This window comes from Catharus ustulatus, chromosome 2 (assembly GCF_009819885.2).
Source record: "Catharus ustulatus isolate bCatUst1 chromosome 2, bCatUst1.pri.v2, whole genome shotgun sequence".
Taxonomy (NCBI): Eukaryota; Metazoa; Chordata; class Aves; order Passeriformes; family Turdidae; genus Catharus; species Catharus ustulatus.
The window spans coordinates 115,798,716-115,822,421 of NC_046222.1; the positions used below are offsets into that span (position 1 = coordinate 115,798,716).

Genomic DNA, 23,706 nt, shown 5'->3' on the forward strand with positions numbered 1-23,706 from the left:
GGGAAAGCAGGGTAAGTGAGCATGTCCTAATAGGAATATCACCAATCAGGAAAAATCACGTTACATGGTAGAGTTTTGGGTTTGGTTTGGTTTTTCTTCTGACTTTTTTTAAATGTTTGAAATGATGGGAGGGACATCTGCAAAGAATCAGGAGGTGTCCACAGACAATAAATATACACTGCTCTTATCCTTCAGGGTCCTTGCATCAAAATACCAATTTTAACATACAATACCTAATTTTCTTGTAGGGAACTGGAGCTAGAACTTCTGAATAAGCATGAAAGAACTGCAGCTGTTCCTACCTGGAAGCTTGATCTTGACAATTCCACAAACCACCAAAACAAAACACCCAACAAATCAATCACACCCTATTCCCACATTGCCCAGAGAGACTCCCCACCACTGGAAGTGTTCAGGGACAGACTGGATGGGGCTCTGAGCAAGGTGGAAAGTCCCTGCCCATGGCAGAGGGGCTGGAAATACATGATTTTAAAGTCCCTTCCAAGCCAAACCATGCCAGGATTCTAGGATTCTATAAGCTATGCATTTAAAAGCCATCTACTCCAGTGCTGCAAATACATTCCCTCCAGTATAAGTAAGATACACCAAAGAACACCAGAATGCTTCTGACACTCCTGAAACATACAGAGTTAAAAGAAAACACGCAGTTACAGAAGCTAAGAAAATTAAGGAACATGGGATGTGCAGAAAGGTAAAAGATACAAAAACTTCTGGTTAGTTTTATTCTGAAAAATGTGCAAACATCCCAGATCATTACAAATTATGAAAGAATTTTTTTTAATACAGCCAGGCATACAATTTATGTATCACTTTTCTGCAGAGATAATTTAGCAATCAAATGAATTTAATAAAATTAAATATTAAAGACAGCAATTAACACTTAGGAATTTAACTTTTTTAGATAAACATTCATAATAAAGATCAGAATAAATAACAGACAAAAATGGAATTTATAGAGCCGTATTTCTTCCATCATACACTCACTTTATCATTTCTTTGATGACTCCAGGTACATCTGTGCAAATATCCACTCCAATTTTCTTTACAGATTTTGGCTTCACCACTCCTCTGGCAGGTTTTATGTTAAGAAGGACAACCCCATCATATGATATTCTAAATACACCTAAAAAACCCAGAGCAATCAACAGAATGCTATACAATATAAAGTTGTAGATTTATATGCTTCTGTTACACACTTGAAATTACACAACACATAATGCAGATGTTCACAAGCAGTGTATCTTCCTACGAAAACAGGAAACAGAGTTAACCTTTTCACAAGCTATTTCTAAGCAAGAGTAGGTCATTATTTCCAATCTTTCTTTAATTATTACACCCACATGTACAATTCCATTTTGCAAGCTGTGATTGTAACAGGAAAGGTACTCACATTCCAAATACAAGTGACTATATTGTGAAGTAACTGTAAATAACATCTGCAAGTTATACAAAGCTCTAAGAAGATACAGCAGCCAGAAAGTTAAGTGCATACTGCAGGGTAATTCTATGATAACCAACACAAGTTACTGCAGAAGAAAACAGTAAATATTTACAGGTTATAAAATTATTCTTTAAAATGTGAAAAAACCAGTATTTAGCCAACAACATAAATTATCTAACATTATATCATAGACATGGAAATTATTTCAAATGTACAAATATTCACTTTTTGGTTTCATATAAATGATAATCTCTGACATGAGATCAGAAGCAGGAACAAAGGACCCTTTAGTGCAAGGAATGCCAGGTGAAATGCAATCCTTGACTCTTGGTCCAGCACAGAGCACTTCTGCTCACAGAGTTGATGTGCTGCCTGTTACTGGGACCTGATTTACAGAGCCTGCAGACTCAGCTGCTCTTCCCTTGTCTGTCCCCAAGACATTCTTTACTAACCATCACCTTCTTTCTAACTTTCATCCAGTCCTATGAAACTCCACCATTAAGCCTGCATGCACAGAGTTTATAACTGCAAACAATTTCCTACACAATATGAAAAAAAAAATCATAAAACTTAGTTGTAGATGCATGTATACTCTAGGTTATCTTGTTTTCTTTACCTAATTGGTCAAAGTAGTAAGTTATCATATATGAGAAAGACCTGACTATATAAATGCATACTGCATCTTTAAGATGAACTGACTAGGAAAAACACCCACAATAATTTCTCCTCTTACTTCATGGAAAAAAAAAAATTAAAAGGTCTGCTTCATCTAGACAGAAATTTAATAATTTTTGTTTGTTTGTTTTGTTTTTAATATTGCAAATCTGTGTTTCTGTAATAATGTATTTTCTCTTGGTAAAATATTTAATATGAAAATCTAGGAGACAAATGTTCCCACAACTTTTGCCTAATGAAAAAAAAAGATATAACCAGCAGCTGTACAAATGAGGAACAAAAATAATTGACTGCCTTAAATTTGTTGTTTGCAAGTCAGCATGTTTGCCACTCTGGAGAAAGGTGTCTGCAACTTTGTGCAGTGCAAAAGGCAGTCAGGTTATTTGGATCATATAAGCATTCTTATGCTCCTTTGTCCATGCTTCTTACTCTCCTTGGAATAGCTGCTCACAGAAATTTAAGGATGTGCCTGTAGTAAAAGCTGTAGGATTTCAAAAGCTATGGCAGCAAGATAAAAGGCCTCTCATTATCTTCCAGTAACAAATACAATTCAATTCCCATTACAGAGGACTTTAGCTCAGAAAGTTCAGGGAACTTGTAGTTGTTTATTCAAGAGACAGGTCTGGGGATCACAGAAGTACAAAGCAAGAGCAGGCATGATTTGCTGCTGTCTGTGCTGGGCACATAAGGCAATGAGCAACTATTATTTTCACATCTTCCAAATGGGACTCAAAAGTAGAGAACTCGTAAAATTTTCAAAGTTCTAAAGTATTTTTTCTTTCCTAAATGGAAATATAGTACTGGCTATACAAACATGGACCATGTACAACACCTGCAGCTATGATACTCATAAACTGCATAACCCAAAATTCCAGTTAACTGCTACTTGGTCAATGAAGTGTTAACTTGAATAAAATTAATTTTTGCCAATAAAATAAAATACTTTTATGATTTAATGCCTACTAAATATTTACCTGAAGTTGTTCCACGGTTAGTAATACTAATCTCTTTAGTAACTAGTTTATTGTTTGCAATCATTTCACCAAAATTAAGCTCTGACTCTATTTCCAGATCACAGTATGGAATAAATCTGCAGAGAAAACACAAGATAATATTTCCCAAACTCGAAAATACCTTTGTCTTTTAAAAGCAATTTGATTAGGCACTCCAGTGGAGGTAAGTTCTCCTTTTGTCAACTCATTTCAGCACTACAGCATACACAGGGAAGATTCAAAAGAGAGGTACTGATCTATCAGCCTGTTTATTAACTCAGTAGTCTAACTTTAAAACAATATAGCTATAAATGATTAGTCAAAATTGAATGCACACATTTCTATTTCATTTTAAATACTTTATTACAGTACTTAAATTAAAACTATCCCGAGTTAGTTGCATCACAAAATAATTCACCATAATTCATTATGAGCTGCCTGAGCTAAAAGCAGAGAAGAATTAAAGCCAGTTTACAGTTTTGTGTTTGATACATAACTTGTGTGACTTAAACAAAACTTATTACAACAGACAGAAGTGGGTAATGACACAAGCCATGACCTACTTTATTATTTATTTAAGAACCTCAGCCAGTGAGATGGCATCACTGTCTTGGGTACTTTTTAGTCATAATGAAAAGATCATGCCTCAGCAAACCTGTATTTAAAGACTCCAATTTTTAATACAATGACATCTCAGATCTCACATAAACTGTGTTTGAATTTTACACCAGTACAGCAGTCTATCGCCTCTTAGCCACAAACAGGAACACACAGAAACAATTCCATCTCCTGAAGGAAGGGACAGAGGCAAAAAACTAAATCAAGGAATGCCAGAAATCTGATGTCAGGAATTTTACTACACCAGTTTTAATTCCCTTTGATAATTTATTTAATGTAAAAAAATAATGTAGTAAATTCTTTAAAGAGATGCTAGACCAGCAGGATGTGGGGGGGAAAAAATAAATAAAAAAATAAAAAAAATAAAAAGGAACCATCTATTAGATGGATTAGAAGTCAGAGTACACTCAAAACAATTGTAAAAATTTTACTTTCCAAATATCCAGACATTCTTACAAGCAGCTTTACTGGAAAAACGAAACAAAAGTATTTCTCCTCTGAAGATACAAATATCTCACTTCCCAAGTGGACAGAAATATGCATACATTCTAAATGCAATCAGATTTTCTAACAGATACATACCTGCAAAAAAGAAGTAGTCAAGTTAAAAGGTTTGGAGTTAGTGTTTTAACACAGTGTGGGGTTTATTCGTTTTCTTTGGTTTGCTGGTTGGGCTTTTTTCATGAAGTTGGAATTTATTGCTTTTGCATGGCACAAAATAAATTTTGAAAAACACTGATTAAAGATATCATAAAGTATACTTGACTTTCCAAAGACACAAAAAAATAATTACTAAAGCCTGTCAACATTTCCCCTGCAAAAGACACTTAAATATGAAGATGTGAAATACAGTAATTTCATGACTATAAGGCACACCCTTTTGACTAAAATTTTCCCCCAAACCCGGAAGTGCGCCTTATAGTCCGGTGCGCCTTATATAATGGACAAAGTTGCGAAATTTGCCAACCCAGAAATGTGAGCCGTGAGCTGAGCCGCGTAAGCTGGGCGGGACCAGGCAGCCCCCTGCCAGCAGCAACCCCACAGGGAGAGAGGGAGCGGGCAGCCCTGAGCCATGGTGGCCCTGAGCCACCCTGAACTGCAGCAACCCCGAGGTGTGAGCCGTAGCCGCGTCGAGCTGCCCTGAGCCCCCTCGCCAGCCGGGGGCGGGCAGGAGTGCCAGGCCCCACGCATGGGGAAGGCGCTTAGGGCTGCATTTAAAGGTTACACCAATGTGTGAAAAATGTTTGCAAATTGAGCACCTGCCAGTAAACTCCACGATCGCGGGATTCTGTTACTAATTTGTTACTTTGTTGCGCGTCCCATGGATCTTCACGGCAAAAAAAGAGCGCGCATTCTAGTCCGGTGCGCCTTATGGTTGTGAAATTACTGTACTTAAGCTATTGCAAGTCCTTTCCAGAAGGGAGTTACCAGCAGTATTATCAACCTTAAGTTATTTTGCCTTCACAATACTATCCTAATAAAAATTTTCAAAAATCCTTGAACAATTGCTCTAAAACATGCACTGTATTTTTAGAATTAAGCAACATGTTTCACTATAATCCAGATTTGTTACGAATTTTTATGAAACATTACTGTTATGTAACAAATTGTTATGAACAATTACTGAAAAATCTTCTGTATCTGTGATTCAATATGAAGGGAAGATATTACGAGTAGTTGTAGACTTGTCTAATAATAGAGAATTCAAAATTATCAACATTATCACAACCAAGTTAGAATAAGGCAAAGCTAAAAATCCAGCCTCTCTATGATTTTAGAGGGATATCCCCAATGAATTTCTTACCCGTGTGCTGCTCTGAAAAAAAAAAAAAGAAAAATCTTAGTGATAAAACTTACTGTATGTTTTCCATACAATTGACAGACTAATTACAAAGCCATAACAGACACAAAAAAGTAAAGTTTCCACAAGATTAAACTGCAAATATTAAGAGCAGCACATGAACTTTGGAATACCATACCCAAGCAGGGGGATATGAACTACGTCACCATCTATTAAAAGAGTTAGTTTATCCCGAACATCTTCTGCACACTTGGGAGCATATTGCACAACAGCTTTAAGTTGGAGTCCAGATGCAATGGGTTTTTCTGGATTTTCCACAATCAATTTAAACTGCAATTTAAACAAAAAAAAGATGTTTTTTATTGTTAAGCATTTCTAGATTAAGGAAGATATACATATAGTTTATTTTCAGAAGAATACAAAGATTGATTTAAAACTTACCATGAACTTATATGCAGTATTTTACAATTTTACCTCTCTATTTATTGAAGTTCAGACTTTTTACAGGAAAAGAGAAAGACAGAATGAATTAGCAAAATTTTCTAGTCTTTCCAAGAGAGCTCCAGCTTCTCCTACTGTGGCAAAAAAAACCTTCTGAAGCAATACAAAATTAAATCAGCTATTACTCACTGAAAAATATTTTTAGTGCCTGAGAAAATAACAAGGATTAAGTCTCAGTTCAAAGTAGAAACAAAAGGGGACAGGTAAGAGCTTCCTCTAGGTCTGACTGACATCAGAAAGTCTCACTGCTCATTGAAAATCTGCTTAAAAGGCGCAAGGTACCTCCAGTCTTGGGAGTCAAATGAAAGAGAAAAAAAACAGAAGGATGGAAAGCACTCTTTCCTCTCACAAAAGAATTATGCTGGACTTGTTGTCAGTAAGCATCTGCTTAAATGAAATACATCCCTCACCTTTCCTTGAACAGAAGACACAAATAACCCACCAGCATATAGAGGGAAACCCAGCATTTCCACATTCCTAGAGAAACCTCAAAGTAAGGTCTACAGCTCCTCTGGCGGTTCACTCTCTTTAAAATTCTCATTACCTCAAGAAAGTGGGTTTCCACTCTTTATGTCCAGTTTAAATATTTTTTATTTCTGAAAGACAGTCTTCCCAATATTTTCTAGGTTTTCTGTTCTAGTTTGTTTTAAATACACAAACATAATTTACTACTTTCTGTTTCTGTTGCCCAAGGATTTCCTTCTATTCCTTTAGAATCCTCCTAGCAGTATAAATACTCAGTTAAAGGAAATTTATGTCATGCACATCATGATTATGGGCTTGATAATGAAAGGGTAGCCATGTTCTAATTCTGAGGTGCATAGAATCTATATATTCTCTAAAAAGAATTAAACATCCAAGCATATTCACTTTATACAAGGCAAAATTAATACTTTGTACTAGAACATTCAATTAAAACTATGGAAAACTGCTTGTGAGTTTTATTCCTTGGGAGGCATTTCTTGGCCATGCACTATGATAGCTGAAGGAAGGTTATTTTTCAGATCTTGCACTCTGAGCATCTAATGTGCCAGAATGTATTTCAGAGGAGTCATACACTTCAGACCTTGTAATCACAGAGAGTAACACTAAGGCTGGGAATGAAAAGGGGCAACACAAGAGACCTTTCTGGAACTGGAGGTGTGAAGTGTAATCTTGTCTCCTAGCTGTCACCTTGCTTGTCTGGTGTACAGGGCCATTACAATACACAGCAAAAGGCAGGAGCTCCTCACAGAGGGAAACACTGCAAATCTATGATTTAGTAACCTTTTCTAAAATTGACTCTGCCTTTCCGCTTCTGGAGCACATGAAAAATTGGAAAACCTACTGAAAAGTAACAAAACAGAATAAGCACAGCCCTACCAAATCAAGCACTCTCGAGTTTCCAGTTCATACCAAAAGTCTTCAGCTACACTTTAATAAGAATCAATCTGCCACTCTTGCCCTCAAAAAGAAAAGGTCACTACTCAGACAGTGAAATTACTCAAGGTACTTCAATTGTCTGAAAATCAAATTGATGACTATCCTGAATTATTCATAGTTCAAGCTGCTGAACAAAAAGCAATATCATCTTCTGTTCAATCCCTGGTGTCAGTTCAACCCAACCTTTTGAGTTGAATTTTGACATAATTTACAAAACAATAAACCACTAACCACAGCAGGCTTCTGCTGGAGCCACATAGGTTACAAGGGCTCAACTGGTTAGAATTGTAGAAATACATTTGCCTTTAAAAAGCCAGGCAATGCAATGACTTTTCCAGAACTTATCAGATGTTATAAATACCAATCATACTATCTTGAGGAAAGATTGCAAACGTCCTGTTTTCTGAGAAAGCTTAAGCCTCCTCTTTTCTGAGAAAGCTCTCAGCAAGCGAGCACCACAAGGGGACTATTCCACCCAGAAAACTTAAAAGTATCCAACTTAGAATGCAATAAGAGAGTTGTCACTTCCCAGATTTGGTGTTCACACCACAGCACAGTGACCCATTTTTACAGAACGTTCCCTGAAGTTATGAGGAGCTTGTGGGCTTCTCGCAGGATGAATTCTGGAGAGTGCAAAGCCAGCCAAGAGAAGGCAAAGCAGGATTTGTTGCCGAGGGACTTGATCACAGAACCACTAAGGCTGGAAAACACCTCCAGCATCATCAGGTCCAACTGTTAATGGCTGATGCAGTAAGGAAAGCCTGTTTATTTCTACTGAAACTACGGATTTAAGAAAGAAGAAACTCTCCCTGAACTGCTCACAGGCTCGGGAGAATAAAGAACCGGGAAGCTCAGAGTTCTCTCCGTTCTGCCGCTGTTCCCGCGGGCTGAAGGCGCTGCCCCAGGCAAACGCAGCGCGGCCGCTGCTCGCAGAGAGGAGGCCCCCGCCGCCTCCCTCAGGGCCGGCCCTCACCTGCGGCCCTTGTGGGGGCAGCAGCTGCAGGCGACAGGCGCCCGCCCGCAGGTTCTGCACGGTGAGCGCGGCGCTGTAGCGGCTGCCCGGGACCGCATCGTTGAAGCGCAGCTCGGCCGGGGCAATGCGCACCCCGAGCACGTCCCGCCATCGCGCCGCCATGGCCAGCCCGGCCGCCAGCTGCCGCTTGGCAACGGACGCGGGGCGCTGATTGGCGGAGAAGCCACGGCGAGGCCAAAACCCACCAATCGGAACAGGAGAAGCGGAGGGCTCGGCTGAAACCGGCTGAGTTCGGGTCGGCCTGGCCCGGTTCGGGTGAACGAGGCTGAGTTCGGCTCGGTCCGGTTGGGCTCGGGTGAACTCGGCTGGGTTCGGCTCGGTCCGGTTGGGCTCGGGTGAACTCGGCTAGGTTCGTCTCAGCCCGGTCCGGCTCGGGTGAACTCGGCTGGGTTCGGCCCGGCCCGGCCCGGCCCCGCCCCGCTCGGCTCGGCCCGGGGCAGGTGACACAGGAACGTGTCCAGGCGATGTTTAAATGTCTTCAGAAGGAAGAGTTCCCTGGGCAGCCTGTTCCAGTGCTGTGGCACCTTCAACACAGAGTTCTTCCTCATGTTGAGATGCGACTTCTTTTGTTTTAGTTATGACCATTGCTGCTCTGTCCCTGTGTACCACTGAAAAGAGTCTGTTACTGCCCTTTTGGCACCCCCTTTTGAGATATTTATATGCATAAATGAGATATCCTATAAGTCTTCTCCTCTCCAGACTAACCCGGCCCAGCTCCTGCAGTCTCTCCTTAGAGATGCTCCATCCCTCATCATTCCTGTGGCCTCTGCTGGACCCTCTCCAGTAGCTCCTCACCTTCCTTGTGCTGCAGAACCAGAACTGCAGATGTGGCCCCACGAGTAGAGGGGAGGATCCCCTCCCTGGCCTGCTGGCCACACTCTTCACAGTGCACCCCAGGGCAGGATTTAGCACTGAGGAGACACCTGAGGCAATGCCCACCTTGGGGCTCAGGCTCAGGGCTGTCCAGCACGTCCCTTCCATCCACCCCAGCGCTCCCTGCCATGGCCCACTCCAACAGCAGCGCGGGACAGTGACAGGTCATGGGTGCCCTGGGTTTCCTAAGGTAAAGATGGATTACACTGAAATAAAAATGGCCTGATTGCCCTCCTGGGCCTGCATGTCAATCACAGACATGGCCTACACAGAACTAGAGCAGGCACTAACACTCCTGAGTGCTGGTGGGAGCTCAGTGCCAGCGACTGCACTAATAATTCATGGCACGCATTTACTGAGTGGTGGAAGATGTGCTCCTGCTCTGATCCTTCCTGTGCTCTAATTTAAGTGGTGAAATTGGGTTGACAAGATTCCAGCACTTAGACTTGGAGTGCTACGGGCCACTCCCAAAATTTGCCCTAAACCAGGACAGCCACCTTGTGCTTGCCTTCAAAATAGGAGAATAAAGGAGCGAGAGCAGCACACACAGCAGGTACACAGAACCTCAGACATCAGTTCTGATTAACTCAAAATGTTTTGCCTTGGATTACTTCATCTCTTGAATGTGCATAAGGACTGCAATTATATATGTTTTAAAAGTCAGATATGAGGAGCTACAAACGTGGATTGCACAGGTAAGAACTAGAAAGTACCAAAAAAAAAAAAAAAAAAAGAAAAATTTTTAATAGGTCAAGAGACCTAGAGGGAAAAAGGAGAGTGAAAAGTTTTAGTTTCTGTTGCTGGGGAAGGATGCTAGCAGGTCTTTTTGTCTCTCTTAAAGATTCAAATTATAGCTACTCATCTGTAGATCACTAAAGAATGTGCTAGAGCATAGCATTGCAAGCACTAAGAGTAAAAGCATCTGGAGAGAGTTCTTTAGAAAGACTAATTGAATCTATTTTATGGTAACAAGGTTGTACTTAATGGAAACACACACCCAAAAAAACAAATTAAAAAATTAAAAGAGACGATTACCTTATCAAATAATTAAATTCTCCCTTCTTTTTTCAATACAGAGTAGAGAACACTCCTACATAGTTTCTCTGGTCTTTTGATGCTAGTTCTTTCATGGCAGAATTGATTTTTAAAGATTTCTGTTTCTGCTGCTTGCTCCAGCTCTCACTGACAAAGTTACCACTCCACGAGAGAATTAGTGTCAAAGAACACTGGTCTATTTTCCCTCAATTTGACATAGATATGTCCATACAAAACTTTTATCAATTTAACTAAATCTTTTTTTAAAAAATTTAAACTGAGATTTGTGTATAGAGGAGTCAGGTTCAGCATAAAAGGAATCCTGAACTCTCTGAATTAGTTTGGCTAGGCTCTCTTCCTCTTCTGCAGATTATTATATCCAAATGCTTATTATTGCCATCACTGTGATAGCTCATTATGAAACAACATTAGATAATGGACTCTTTTCCTTCCTTTTATCAGCTTAGTCTGGATTCATAAGAGATTTTTTTTCAGCTAATGATCATCCCCAAAGTGAAGACTATTGTAAAGGAACAGGTGTACTTTGTTGAATCCTTTGATGATAAAGAATGACAGAATCCTTTATACTTAATGCTAGGGTATAGATTATGTATTTTCATTCCCTTTATTATCTGACCACATTAAGTGTGATTTAAGTTCTACAGAAATTTTACAGTAATCAGAAATTTTACAGTACAGAAATTGTGCAGTAATCTGTACAATTCACATTGCACTCACCTTAGCAGTATCAGATGATGAATAAAAAAGCTTCACAGCAAACTTCTCACTATTATAGTCACCAGAGAGAAAAGTACAGTCTTACATAAATCCCCACCACACCTCAGTATCAAAATCATTTCCAACTTCTTTAAAACAGACTTTCAGATCTGACTGATTTATCTGCTGATCTGACTATCCTTCCAGCTTTCAGGCAGAAAATTGGAATATCCTCATTAGGTTTTTTCCATTTAATAAAAAAGGCTAATTTGTTTAACATTAAATAGCTCCTAGCTTGTTCAGATCAATCCTGGGGCCATGGCCAGTGTAAAACAAGATGCAGAATCAGAGAGCCATCTCCAGTCTGTTTTCTCCAGCTGCACAGGGGAAAGCTTTATTAAATACATGTATTAGTAAACAGCATGATCTGAGACACTGGTCCTACCTGTCTATGTTCTAAACACAGGTCAAAGATTCTTGGAGAGCATCTGAGTCTTCTCTTAGACTAGAAGTAGTTCTCACTTATTCAGGAATTTCTAAATTCACAGAGAAATCCCTTTAAAAAGTATTCCAAGGGGGAAAAGGGGGCAATTAAACTGAGCATGAGGGAGGTTTATTTGACAGTAATTCAGCAACAAGAAATGGCTGTGATATGTGAAATAATTAAAGTAATTTGAAGAAACTGCCACTCATTCCTTATTGGAATCTGAATCCAAAGGAACTGTGATTTGAACTTTGAATGTTGAGCTATTTATTCCACTTTGGGAGGAATAATATTTTTTTTAGACTACACAAGAAGGCAATACAAACATTTACTGGTTAAACAAACAAAGGGTGTATATTTTTATATCAGCTTTTAGGAATCAGAAACAGATGAAGTCCAAATAATGAGGACTACTAAGATATTCCTTTGCATTTAATCTTGCAAATTGCTCTGTTTAATGGAAAACGAGGATGTTCAAAATGACAGATTAGAGCTCTAATTCTCTCTAAAGGTCTCTTCACTCAGCAAAGCATTTTGTGAGAGGCAGAACTAATGAAGATTTTATTGGGTCTTTTTTGCTGAATGAAACCATCAGTCTTCACAAAACATGTAAGAATTGCCAATCTCTGAGGTGTCCCTCCATCTCAGACTGGGCTGAAAGGAGCGTGACCAAAATTTTTTTAAAAAGTGAGTGACAGAGAGATTCTTAGTTATACAAGGCAAACACAAATACCTTCCCTTTTTAGAGTGACTCTGTAGGAATTGGAAAAAGGAAAAAACTGTATTATAAATTGTATTATAAATACGGTGTCCATCAGTTGACAGTATAGCTTCGGGCCCCCCAAACCATACACTGAATTATTATATTTGTCATGGAGCAGAATCAGAGCGGTTTTATCAGCACAATCAGTCGGTTTAGCTAAACAGGAGGTCAGCCACAGTACAGTTGGAACATGACAATACTGATCTGGGGATCAAGGCTACTCCCAGCACTCAGTGCTGAGCCTGAGCGTTTTGATCTTATGAGCTCACAGCAGTTAATCCAAAGATTTCAGCACCAAAGTACAAATGCGCCCTTTGTTTCCTGCAGTCTGCAACACTGGAAATGTGTTCTGCATCTGGCATCATTTTTGGTCACAATTTGTGAAAACATCCTTGTTCATGAAAAATTGAGCAACTCTAAAAGCATCCATATCCACTGCGAGATTTCATGTATTAGACAAATACAAAAAGTGCAGGGTAGAAAGAAAAACTCTTAAACCACACTGAGAAACATGATGAAGATCTATCTTTTTGTGCTGGGAAGATAATTTCTGATCAAAACAGAACATGCTGTGGAGAAACTGCATAAATGTAGATAGTAGGAAATTCAGGTAAAGAATGATTCTGAAAATCTCACATACACATTAGTGCTTCTTTAACAGCTGTCTGTAGTTTTCAAATATTCCCATAAAATCTCAACATTTACCATGCTTAACTAGAATAGTAGACTTCCCAGGTATCAAGATGTCAACAGATATTGGTGTCAATGAATTAATATTAAATTTCAACTCTACACAACTAAGATGTGTTTTTTCTATAGTTACTAATGGTGAGATTCATCTTGCTATGCTTCACAGATTGAAAATCAATGTCCATTCCAAGCTTCCACTATGGTTAGGAGTGAGATAAGTACCTCCAGAGGATGATCATTCTCCTCCCCCTGCATAGGTATTTGAAATAGAGTTCTTTATACCACATTGCCTTTGTGTGGATCTCTGGGTATCTAGTTATGTACAGAATTTCAAGAATCTTTTTCTTAGGCAGAAATTATAAGATGATTGAAAAGCGTGTTCATATATTAGTACTTTTTTCTTTTTGCTAAAAATTACTACCTAATCATGGTGTGGTAGAATTATATATTCTTTTTAAATGTATCTTATACAGTTTATATTAAATTTATCCAACTTCCTTAGTATCCAAGTGCTTAGCAAGATAAATTAAATTTGCATTCTGACCATCTAGAGTACCTGGTTTTCAGTCTTTTAGGTACTGATCCTTCTGAGCTACTTGACTTTTTTTATCTCCTTAATTTCAATTACAGTTGGAAACCATTACCAAGAGATGTGTCTGTTCACTCTAAATGCTATCAGTCTATAGTTCAGTACATCCTCTCCTCTACCTTCCTTTAGTTTAAAGCTACCAGCACTTGTGAAAATTCCCTCTCCCTCCTTTTTGTAGCCAGCTGCTCTGTATCAATCCAATTTGCCTCAAATACTATCTCTGGTCCTGATGAATGCCATCAGAGCTTGTTTTATTACACTGGGAGAGCTCATCTGTCTTCATAAGTTACAGATGAAAGGATATTACCTAATTTAGCTGGGCCCTTATCCAATGGTGGCCTTGAAGATCAATAGAGAAGCTTTGGAATTGCATTAAATGTTAATTAGGATAGAACATATCTTGCAGAGTATAGAACATACAGACACTGGGGAGGATGGGCTACTCAGTGAGTTAATGGTGCATTGTGTCAACATGTGCTTCCTCTTATGAAATTTACACTAATTTGTTCAGATTACTATTTTAGTATTTTGTCCCACACTAGGAATAAATATGGGCATTCAACTGACTTTCACTATTTCATTCACAATTTAATGTATCTCCTTCCTAATATTTCTTGCTCAATGAAGTCCTGTGTTAATATATTTTTCTTCACTTGAGAATTTCCCCATGCTGTTTTTCCTTTTCTAGTCCCCTGATATTTTTGAATTATGCAGTCTACCTGTAAATCTACTTATAGATACATCTCCTAATGCAGTTTAATGTCTTGTCGGTACTGATGCTTTGTATAATGCAGACATTAAATTGATTTCTCCTCACTGACACACATTTTTCTTTCTGACTGGTCATATCAACATAAAACAGGTCTTCATCTCGTTCTGTCATGCAGTACTCTCACCTTATCTGCATTTCACCTGCCATCATGTGCCCTAATTTATCAGCTACAAATACAGCATGTCTCTTCATTATGGTAATATGAGGTATGTCTGAATTTAGGCTGCTTAATATGGGCTTTTTTGCCTTCCTAATTTTTTCTAGCCATAGTGAAAAATATTTAATGTACTTGGGGGAAAAAAAGGCAGGCTTGAAGGTAAGACCCTTACTGAGACTTGGGCTGACATCATATTTTTAGTTTGGCAATGAACTTTCTTTCAGGAATTTTATTAGGCACCTATATAGTATACAACTAAATTACATCCATCAGTGCTGTAAGACAAGAACAGAAAATAGAAATGCATAATAAAAGCAATTATCCAGAGGGAATAGGAGTCACCAGTATTAGCAGAGCCATTCTCAGAGAGCTATTAGTTTGGGAAACTATTGAGAGCTGAATCTCATTTCTTCAGTACTTACTACTTTCTATTAACTGAAGAGGAATCCACATTCCTGAAATGACAATTACTAGCCCGTGTTCTCATGGGGGACTTTGAATTACGAGATGTCTGCTGAAAGTAGAGTACAGCAGAGAAAAACAGTCTAGGAGGTTCCTGGAGAGTCTGGAGGGTAACTTGCAGACACAACTGGTGAGGGAGCCAGCAAAGGAAAGAAACCCACTGGATCTGTTTGTGGAACAGAGAGGGACAGGGGGGTGATGTGATGGTCAGAGACAGTCTTGGGTACAACCATCAGGAAATCATATTCATTCATGGAGATGGAAGGGGGTCAGCAAAACTGTGCCTTGATATCCACAGGGTAGACATTGCCCTCTTAATGCCTGGTGGAGTGCCTGGAGAGAAAGTCCTGAGGGGTAAAGGAGTCCAGGAAGACTGGATCTTCTTCCAAAGAAAAATCTAAGGCACATGAGCAGGCTGACCCCATATGCCAGTTGGGTGGAGAAAGAGACTCTCAGCTGAGCCCATCATCCCCAGGGATGGTGATGCACTGGGGATCTGTCTGCATGACTTAGTTCTCACTAGTCTTCCCTTGCAGGCCTCCAGTCCTGAGAGCAGCTGTGCACTGAGCTGCACACTTCTGGCAAGCTACTGTATTTACAGTAGTGCTCTTCTTTCCTCTGTTGCCAAAAGAGTGGTCAGACATAGCATAACAGAATTCTATTACCTTAGTATTTTTATATTTTTGGCTAAACTCTGAAAATAAATCCATCTGCTTAATGCCATTATTTGTTGTTAATGCTGATTTTAAATTCCTTCTATTTCAATTAGCTGCTTGTAGTTCACAGTGGCAAAATTTAATTCAAATTTGGCTTTCAGCAACTGGAACATTTCCCCACTAGTTCTTACCCACAGTGCTATAAGCCAGTTTATACAGAGTTTCTAGCCAAGGACATGATTGTTTTTGGTAACATCATGAGGGCAGCACTCCTCCATTTTCCTTTATAGCTTCAGGGGTCCAGCTAACCACAGTTTTTATTACATCTCTTGCTACATCTTGCCAGGGATTGGGAAGCATTTCCTGGCAGTCACCAAGCTGGGGTTTCATAGCTGTCAGTGACTTTTTATAACATTTAAGATGAAAAAGGTCCTGTGATCATCTAATCAGACTTTCAGCAATATAAATGCCTTGTGATTTACCAAGATCAAATTGCTTTTTTAATTCCGGCAGCTGGAGTACTAAAACTTATCCTTTACATATCTTGGTTTAAAGATCTTCAGTTCTGATGTACTTTTTTTCTTTGATTGGTTCCAATTGCTAATTACCCCTCTCTTTATTCTTTGTACTGTCATAGATCTGCATCCATCATCTATGGATGAACTCACTCTGTCTCTAAATTCAACATCTGTGCCTGAAAATAAAGATTCTCTCACATCTGCAGAAGTAATCAAGGACACTAGGAGAAGTTTTATTGACACTTTGAATAGCAGGCTGTTGTTCTGACATTTAAAATACATTACTGGCATTCCAGAAATCTCTGATTGGCCTCATCTTAGTTATATTCAGTATCCATTTAGAGAGGCATAAATATAGTATATTAACATGTAGTTAAAATTTACAAACACCTTTTCTAGCTATGAAGAACAGATAAAATCTTTAAGGAAAAAAATTAAAGGTCTTTCTTGTTTCTGAAGCATTTAAATGCTAGGAATGGATGAAAGATAAATGAATATAAATGTGAATGTAAAAAAAAAAAAAGTAACAAGAATATCTGTCTATGTAACATTTTTTCTCACTGTCACACTACCAAGATCACAATTGAAGCACTGTTCAGACTGATTTCAAGTGAACGCATTAGGGAAGTCTGCTAGAAGTTTTGGCACATAGTTCTTTGGGTATCTGAGGGAAGTCTTAAAATTGTGAAACAACTAGAAAAGATTTCACACATTGCTAGAACAAAATAATTAGTGAATCAGCTTTTCCAGATTACCATGTGTGTTTTGTTAACAGTGAAAAAAAGTAAGGATGGTGGTGTAGTCTGGACAAACCCTTGCTGGCCATTGACAATTCGTAGCTGTTTGGGAACAAACCCTTTACAGCAAAGGTTGTTAGTGCTGGAGGCAGTGGAGCATCCTGATCCAGGGCTCTGGCTGCTGCAGTGACACCTGAGAGACAGCAGGAGAAAGGAAAGGGGTTGGAAAAGGCACAGACAGTCAGGTACTGATCTGGGATTATGCTGAGCCTATGCTTGTAGATCCTAAATAGATTTTGGCAAGACCCCAACTCAAGAAAATACCATGTGGAACAATAAAAAGGGTGTAATTGCAGAAATGCTGTCACTTTCAGTTAAAAGGGACCAAAGAATAGAATCAAGAATTACAGTTTTTCTTCTCTGTCAGAAGTCTGTAGGGGCTGTACACAATCCTCTCTCTCATGATCGTGTGGCCTGCATTCAGACACAGAAGATTACATAAGCATTTAGTCTCTGAATAAGGGCAATTTTCTATAGCTGTTCTGTGCCTTTGCTCTCTGTGAGTCATTTGTAGGAGGGGAGATCAAGCACGTTGTTTGACCACAAGCTTCTGAAGACAGCAGTTCTTTCATGTCAACTATATCCTGTTAGATCAGTAGATCTGACTAACCCATCATGGTCATTTAGTAACACTAAAGGTTTTTCAGTGAGTTAAAAAAACACAGGGTGACATCTTTCCCATCTAGATTCTAAGAGGGAGTCCTGGAATTGGCATTATTTCTTTAAAAACTGAGTTTGTATTTTAAAACTGAAGGAATAAACACAACCCATACTTCAAAAGGCTCTTTTGTAACTCCCTGGAAAGGGAATGTTACAAACAAAAGGCAAACAAAGAACCCTCAGATATCTCAACTTACTCTTCAACAAATGAGAAAAACAATTTCAGAAAGGCATGGACTTACATAAAACAAATTTAAAAGTCTCTCTACTTTTCCAGGCCATCCTGTCATTACCTACACCGGAATCAGGAACTGCGGCACACACTGAGTTTTCACAAATATGAAAGCTCAGAGAACAATTATTCTTCCTTCTGTTTGTCCTTACTCTTTATCTTTGTTATCTAATAAAGCTGATTATTTCATTCTCAACATGACCATTTGAAAATTGTCTTTGTTAGTCATGGCCCTCTTTGTTAGCAGGACCCTCTTATCTGTCTTTGAGCAACTCTCTCCTGTTAGATCTCTCTGAGTTACTTTTTTAATTTACCTTTTTCAAGTTGACTTTCTTTCTGCCTAAGTTACTCTGTATTTTATTTCTTCTTTTTGTTTTTTTCTTGTTGTAAGATTTAGTATTTGATTTACTGTTCTGTGTTCACCTATCATCATTCTTTTTGACTGTCATTATTTTATCACTTTTCTTTTTCATTTGGTGATTTATTTCATATCCCAGCCTGCCCAGAGAAACTTTTTTTTATTCATTAGTTTTCCGTTTATTTTAAATCTTTTCTTCTCTTTCCTCTCTATGACTCAGCTTGTGTGTCCCATACTTAGTGCTTTTATTGTATTTGTAGCTATTTTTCGTTTGCTCAGCATCAACTACTGGAACTTTCAAAGGGCATGAATACACAGAGGCGGCTTCTGTGCTGATTGAGATGAAGTCAGCAAGATGTCAGCAATGTAGCTTCTGAAAGCACATTTCATTCCACTGACTTGCTAGTAATTAGGAATCACAAAACAAATTGTTCTGCTGTATCTGGAAGATACAGCTCTTGTAATGTGTCTCCTGCACTTTGTTTCAACTGTATTCCACTTAGATCCTGCAATTATATGGAAAATTGTTGTAGCTGTTACAAATAAACACACTGCATGATCCTTCAAGAAGCAATTTAATGGCAACCAGCAATCATGAAATCACCACTTTAAATTAATTAGTAAGTCAATATCACTGCAGTTGCAAAGTAATCTTTTTTACTTTCAGTTTTGGAAATATCTTTCATACTTGAAGCAAATGCAGGTTAATTTTGAAGTACAGAGTCAGCATTGCAAGAGTCGCTACTGTGTGACTTCAGAGTAAAATTGCTTTAATCCCAAGGGTCAGAGAACCAAGAATATTAACTCTCCATTGTTTCTCTCTATTGCAAGTATCACTTAATAAAGGATAGATGTCCTCTGTTTCTGTTCTACTCAACCTCTTTGATCTTAGTAGGGTTTCTTCCAGCTCTGGCAATCCCACCCTACAGCCCTGAGTTCAGCTTTCTATCACCCTGATATATGACACTATACATGTAAGACAGAAACATGTTTCATGGCAACTCAAGATAAAATATTTAAGCCTTAGTAGTAGGAAATTAAAAGAATATTCTATCCCAGAATTTCAATAAAGGATCACAGCCATTGGTCTGATTTATAATATAATTGAATGGTGCTTTCCAATTCAATTTCCCACTTAATACTTTTACTACAGTTTATTCATAGATTGTTGCCTTTGGGGCCAATATTAGATCTTGTAGCCTGATTTCTCTTATAACACAGGCTATTAAACTTTACATGGTACTTTTGTAGAGGCCAGTAACTCCTAAAGACAATTTCTGTCATGATTTCCAAGAGATGTCCTTGGTTTTATAAAATCCACTGATTCTATAATATTAACAGTTGAAGCACCAACCTTTTTGGACATTTTTTGTTATTGTTTATCAGCCTTGCTCTTATAAAATAACAAAATAAAAATGTCTCAATTTATATTTTTAATATTTTCAGCCTTAATAATTCTTGTTTTGCTTGGTTCCACTAAGAAACCTTTATTATTTATTATATTTTTCCTTTAAAAGTGATTATATCCTCTTATAAAGCTGCCTTCTATCTGATAATTTTAAAATTCCAACTTTTTCAGCATCTCAGGTTGTATTGGGTTATTCGATAGGCAATTTCTATGAACAGCAGTTATTTAACACTGTCCACAAGTTAGCCTTCAGGTTGTAAAACTCTGCCAGGTGTTGTGTGTCTTTATTCACTGCTCAACTCAATGCACAAGGGCTTCTGGACATGCTCTCCATGTCCTTTGTGTTGCTGTAAGGTAAGACAATCTCTTATTGTCTCCAGACAAAATGCAGAGGTGTCACCGTGGTTAATGTGTTCCTGAGAACTGTGAGAGTAGCCAAGTAAAATATCTGGCCTTCATCCTATATAGGTCAATAATACATAATACCATAAATAGATAAATATATGTAAGTGTGTGTGTGTGTGTGTCATTTGAGGGCACCATTATAAAATCTTGTTTAAGAGTTTATATAAATATGTAGAGAGCTCTTTTGAGAGTACCAAAAAAAATGACAGAACTGTAGTATTGAAGGAGTGGTTTTAGGGGCCTTGATGCATTAACTGTGCAACAAAAATGTCTGCTGCATTAAAACATTTTCTTTAACCTTGGAGTAATTGTCATTCTTCTCTGTGCCACTCTGTTCTTTCAACCGTATTTTTGAAAATGTTGGTATTATAGCTGCATACCTAAGGAATTTTATGTAGAGAGATGAAATCATGTCCATATTCCCCACTTACAGTTCTGAGGTTTATGCACCATAAACCCTTTATTATAGCACTTTAAACTGGGGGACCACACTACCTCTGCACTAAACCTCTCACTATTTCCCAGGAGACAGCTTCTGTTCTCCTCAGTAAGATCTTATTCCTTTCCCTGTGTCCTCCCAGCAGTTCATGTTAAAGTCAAATGCGTTTCCTGGAGCTCAACTTTCCCCCTTGTAATCCAGAACACTCTGACTTGTTTTTCACATCCTTCACCACTTTGGACCATTTACAGGGGCTAACACCACTGATTTTATTTTTCACTTATTTTTGCCAATCAATTGAAAATTATGAAGAACACAGAGCTGATGAAAATTAAACTGATTTAGAACTAGGCGTAATCACTACAGAACCTTCCTAAAAATGTCATAATCAGTAAAACTCCCTGCTGACAAGTACTCTTTCAGTCCTGTGAACCAGTTCTTAATCCATTTAAGACATACTTTATTGATATTGCATAGTCCTAATTTTCTTATCAACATGTCATTGCTAATAAATCAAATGCTTTACAGAAGTCCATTATGTGTTTACTGCTATCAACTGTAATTGTAAGAAAGAAATTAAATATATTTGACAAAGCCCATTTTTTCATACATTTACCAAGCTTGATTATAAGCCCTTCTCTTTTAACTTTTTATCAACAGTATTTTGCCAAGAACTGATGTTATCTAGCAAGCCTCCTGTTACCTTCTCTTCCCCTTGAATATTTTGAATGCTCATAAAATATGATTCTGTTTTTTGATCTTCAGAATCACCCACATGCAAATACTTACTCAAAACTGACATTTTCAGTAGGCTGTCTGAAAACTCATTGCTTTTAGGAGTCCTAACGTCAGGATTGCCATTGTGAAATATTCTTCTGCTCATACGTTCATTTAACTTCCACATTTGCTACTAATAGGGTGATTCATCTCACCTAAATGTGTCTAAAATTAGCTGAGTTACCTGGGATTCCCACGATAAAGAAAGAAATATAAGATTCCCATGCAGCCATTTGATTCCAATTATCCTGAAGAGAATCAAATAAATTTAAACATGTATCAGTTACATTGCTGTAAATACACAGATATTAATAGCACTAGGCTAAAATACAGAGTATATTCTTGAATACTGTTCCACATGAAGGGAATTTTCAGGAACTCTAAAATGGGAATGTGTTTGTGACCAAAAAAACACTGTTCATGCCTTTAGGGACTATTATCTTGATGCCTGCTAAAGAAAGCAGACCATGGGGTTCTAATCAAAGGACAAAAAATGCTTTCCATGGGCAATTGGGAAATGCAAAACATATTTCTGAAAGCATGGATATTAATGAGAATCAAGTTAAGGGTATCCAAAGAGCTTATTGGATGAGCAGTTTGGGCATTGCCTGTTTAGGAAGCAAACAGAAAACAGGATCCAAGCCCTAGAGCAGTTTGGAATGTGATACAATCACAGAAGGATTAAGGACAGCAGTTGTGTTCAGGGATTTCCAGGAAAAGGGCAATATGAAACACAGTGAGGACTTCCCAGAAAAGGGAGTGAGTTCAGCCAAAAATTCTGTGAGAACCAGGGTGCTGTTTGGATTAGATTGTGAAATAAAAGGGGACATCAAAAAAATTTAATCTAAAAAAAAACCCCTAAAAAATAATTAGCTTTAATAGCAGACATGGGGCTAATCATGTTGAAAGCAGAATTAGATGGCACTGAGTTTAGAGCAATAGCAAAGGAATTGAGGATCTCAGTGGGAAGAGTAATGTGGTGTTACATGTGCCCACACCCATGATTATTGACCATCTGGGTCTTGCCTTTAACATTAAAAATTAATTACACGTAGATTTTGTATGATACCTTTTTTAATATTAGTAGTGTTATGCCACTTCTTTTAGTTTTCAAATACTTAAAGATATTTCCATGGGTGTCTTGATTGGAAATCACATAAACAAAACCATATCAATGTGATAAAATTTTGTTCTTCAAACTTTGAAACAAACCATTTAGGGTTTGTTAGTTAGGTTGAAATTTTTCAGGGTTTCAGTTCTGACTGCCATTCAACAAACCATTCTTACAGCTGTCAGTGTTGTGCTGTTTACAGTTCTCTTCAAAGTCTCAAGAAACATGCACAAATCAAACTACAATGGCTGCTCTTCTGACCATGAGTCCAGAGACAGCTTTTCATCCCAATCTTTATCACTGCCTTTTAATAATTTTCTAAATTTCCTTGCTTGTCCTGCAGGAATATTTCACTTGTCCAGAAGTTTGAGGCTGTTCTGCTGTGTGAGGTTCATTTTTCCTTGATTCATAAGATTGTGCACAACTCTTGTGTTATTTGCTCTTGGCATGGTTTCCTTGGGAATTCTTCATTGATAAAATGCCACACTAAATAATTGCATCACAGCTAACTGTGTGACAGCTTCCATCCACTTTGTAAATGGCTGAAAAACAGCTAAACAGTGCTGGCTCCCACAAGTGGAGATCCACAGGGGTTCTACACAGATAGTCTGTACCCGGGCCCAAAACCCTCCCAAACACTGCAGCTGGATTTGGGGTATTAGAGTATTCACAACTTGCCCTGGCAGCCAGCTGTGTACCCACTGCTCTGCATCACAGAATCATAGAATTACAGATTTGTTACCATTAGAAGGAGCCTCTGGGGATCACCCAGTCCAAGCTCCCTGGCAAGCCTGGGTCACCTGGAGCAGTGACACAGGGACACGTCCAGGAGGGGTTGGAATGTCTGCAGAGAGGGAGACTCCACAACCTCCCTGGGCAGCCTGTAATCCTTCCTGTCATCAGCCAGCATCACACAGTACTAACTCCATCTAATGTTTAGCTTTCCCAGAATAAACTTCTCCCTGAAAGATCATGTCAGACTTCTCTGTGCCAGTGCTGGATCTGCCCATGCTCACAGACTGTTTCCATATGCTCACCTTGTTTCCTTTTATTGGGCAAATGCCAGCTACCGTTGGAATCGAAGTCCTCAGAAGCCCAAATATCCAAAAGCAATGAGGAAAGTCAGAAGGTCTTTTAAATCTGGAATAGAGTTACATATGGTTCAAATTAAATCAAGTAACTGTTCCATTAAACTTCCTAATTATTCAACTGGAATGTATGCTGAGCAAAGCCTGTTTAAGCAATGGATTGAGAAATGTTTGAAAGTGAAAGGGAGATGTAGCATTTTAAGTACTTTAT

The 23,706-nt window shown here is 38.4% G+C and overlaps 2 protein-coding genes across 2 annotated transcripts in view; one reads left to right on the forward strand and one right to left on the reverse strand.

Annotated features, from left to right (window-relative positions):
* CFAP47 (cilia and flagella associated protein 47) overlaps positions 1-8,606 on the reverse strand; it is a 266,976-nt gene extending 258,370 nt beyond the window's left edge. Inside the window, exons 1-4 of the mRNA XM_033053233.1 lie at positions 8,445-8,606; positions 5,727-5,878; positions 3,112-3,227; positions 1,006-1,144 (exon numbers count right to left, since the gene is read on the reverse strand). Of these exons, the coding sequence (XP_032909124.1) occupies positions 1,006-1,144; positions 3,112-3,227; positions 5,727-5,878; positions 8,445-8,606 (569 nt within the window). The remainder of the gene's footprint in view (positions 1-1,005; positions 1,145-3,111; positions 3,228-5,726; positions 5,879-8,444) is intronic.
* A 1,437-nt stretch (positions 8,607-10,043) lies between these two features.
* The window catches only part of PRRG1 (proline rich and Gla domain 1), a 66,698-nt gene continuing 53,035 nt past the window's right edge, over positions 10,044-23,706 (forward strand). The window contains exon 1 of the mRNA XM_033051743.2: positions 10,044-10,072. Coding sequence (XP_032907634.1) covers positions 10,044-10,072 — 29 coding nt within the window. The remainder of the gene's footprint in view (positions 10,073-23,706) is intronic.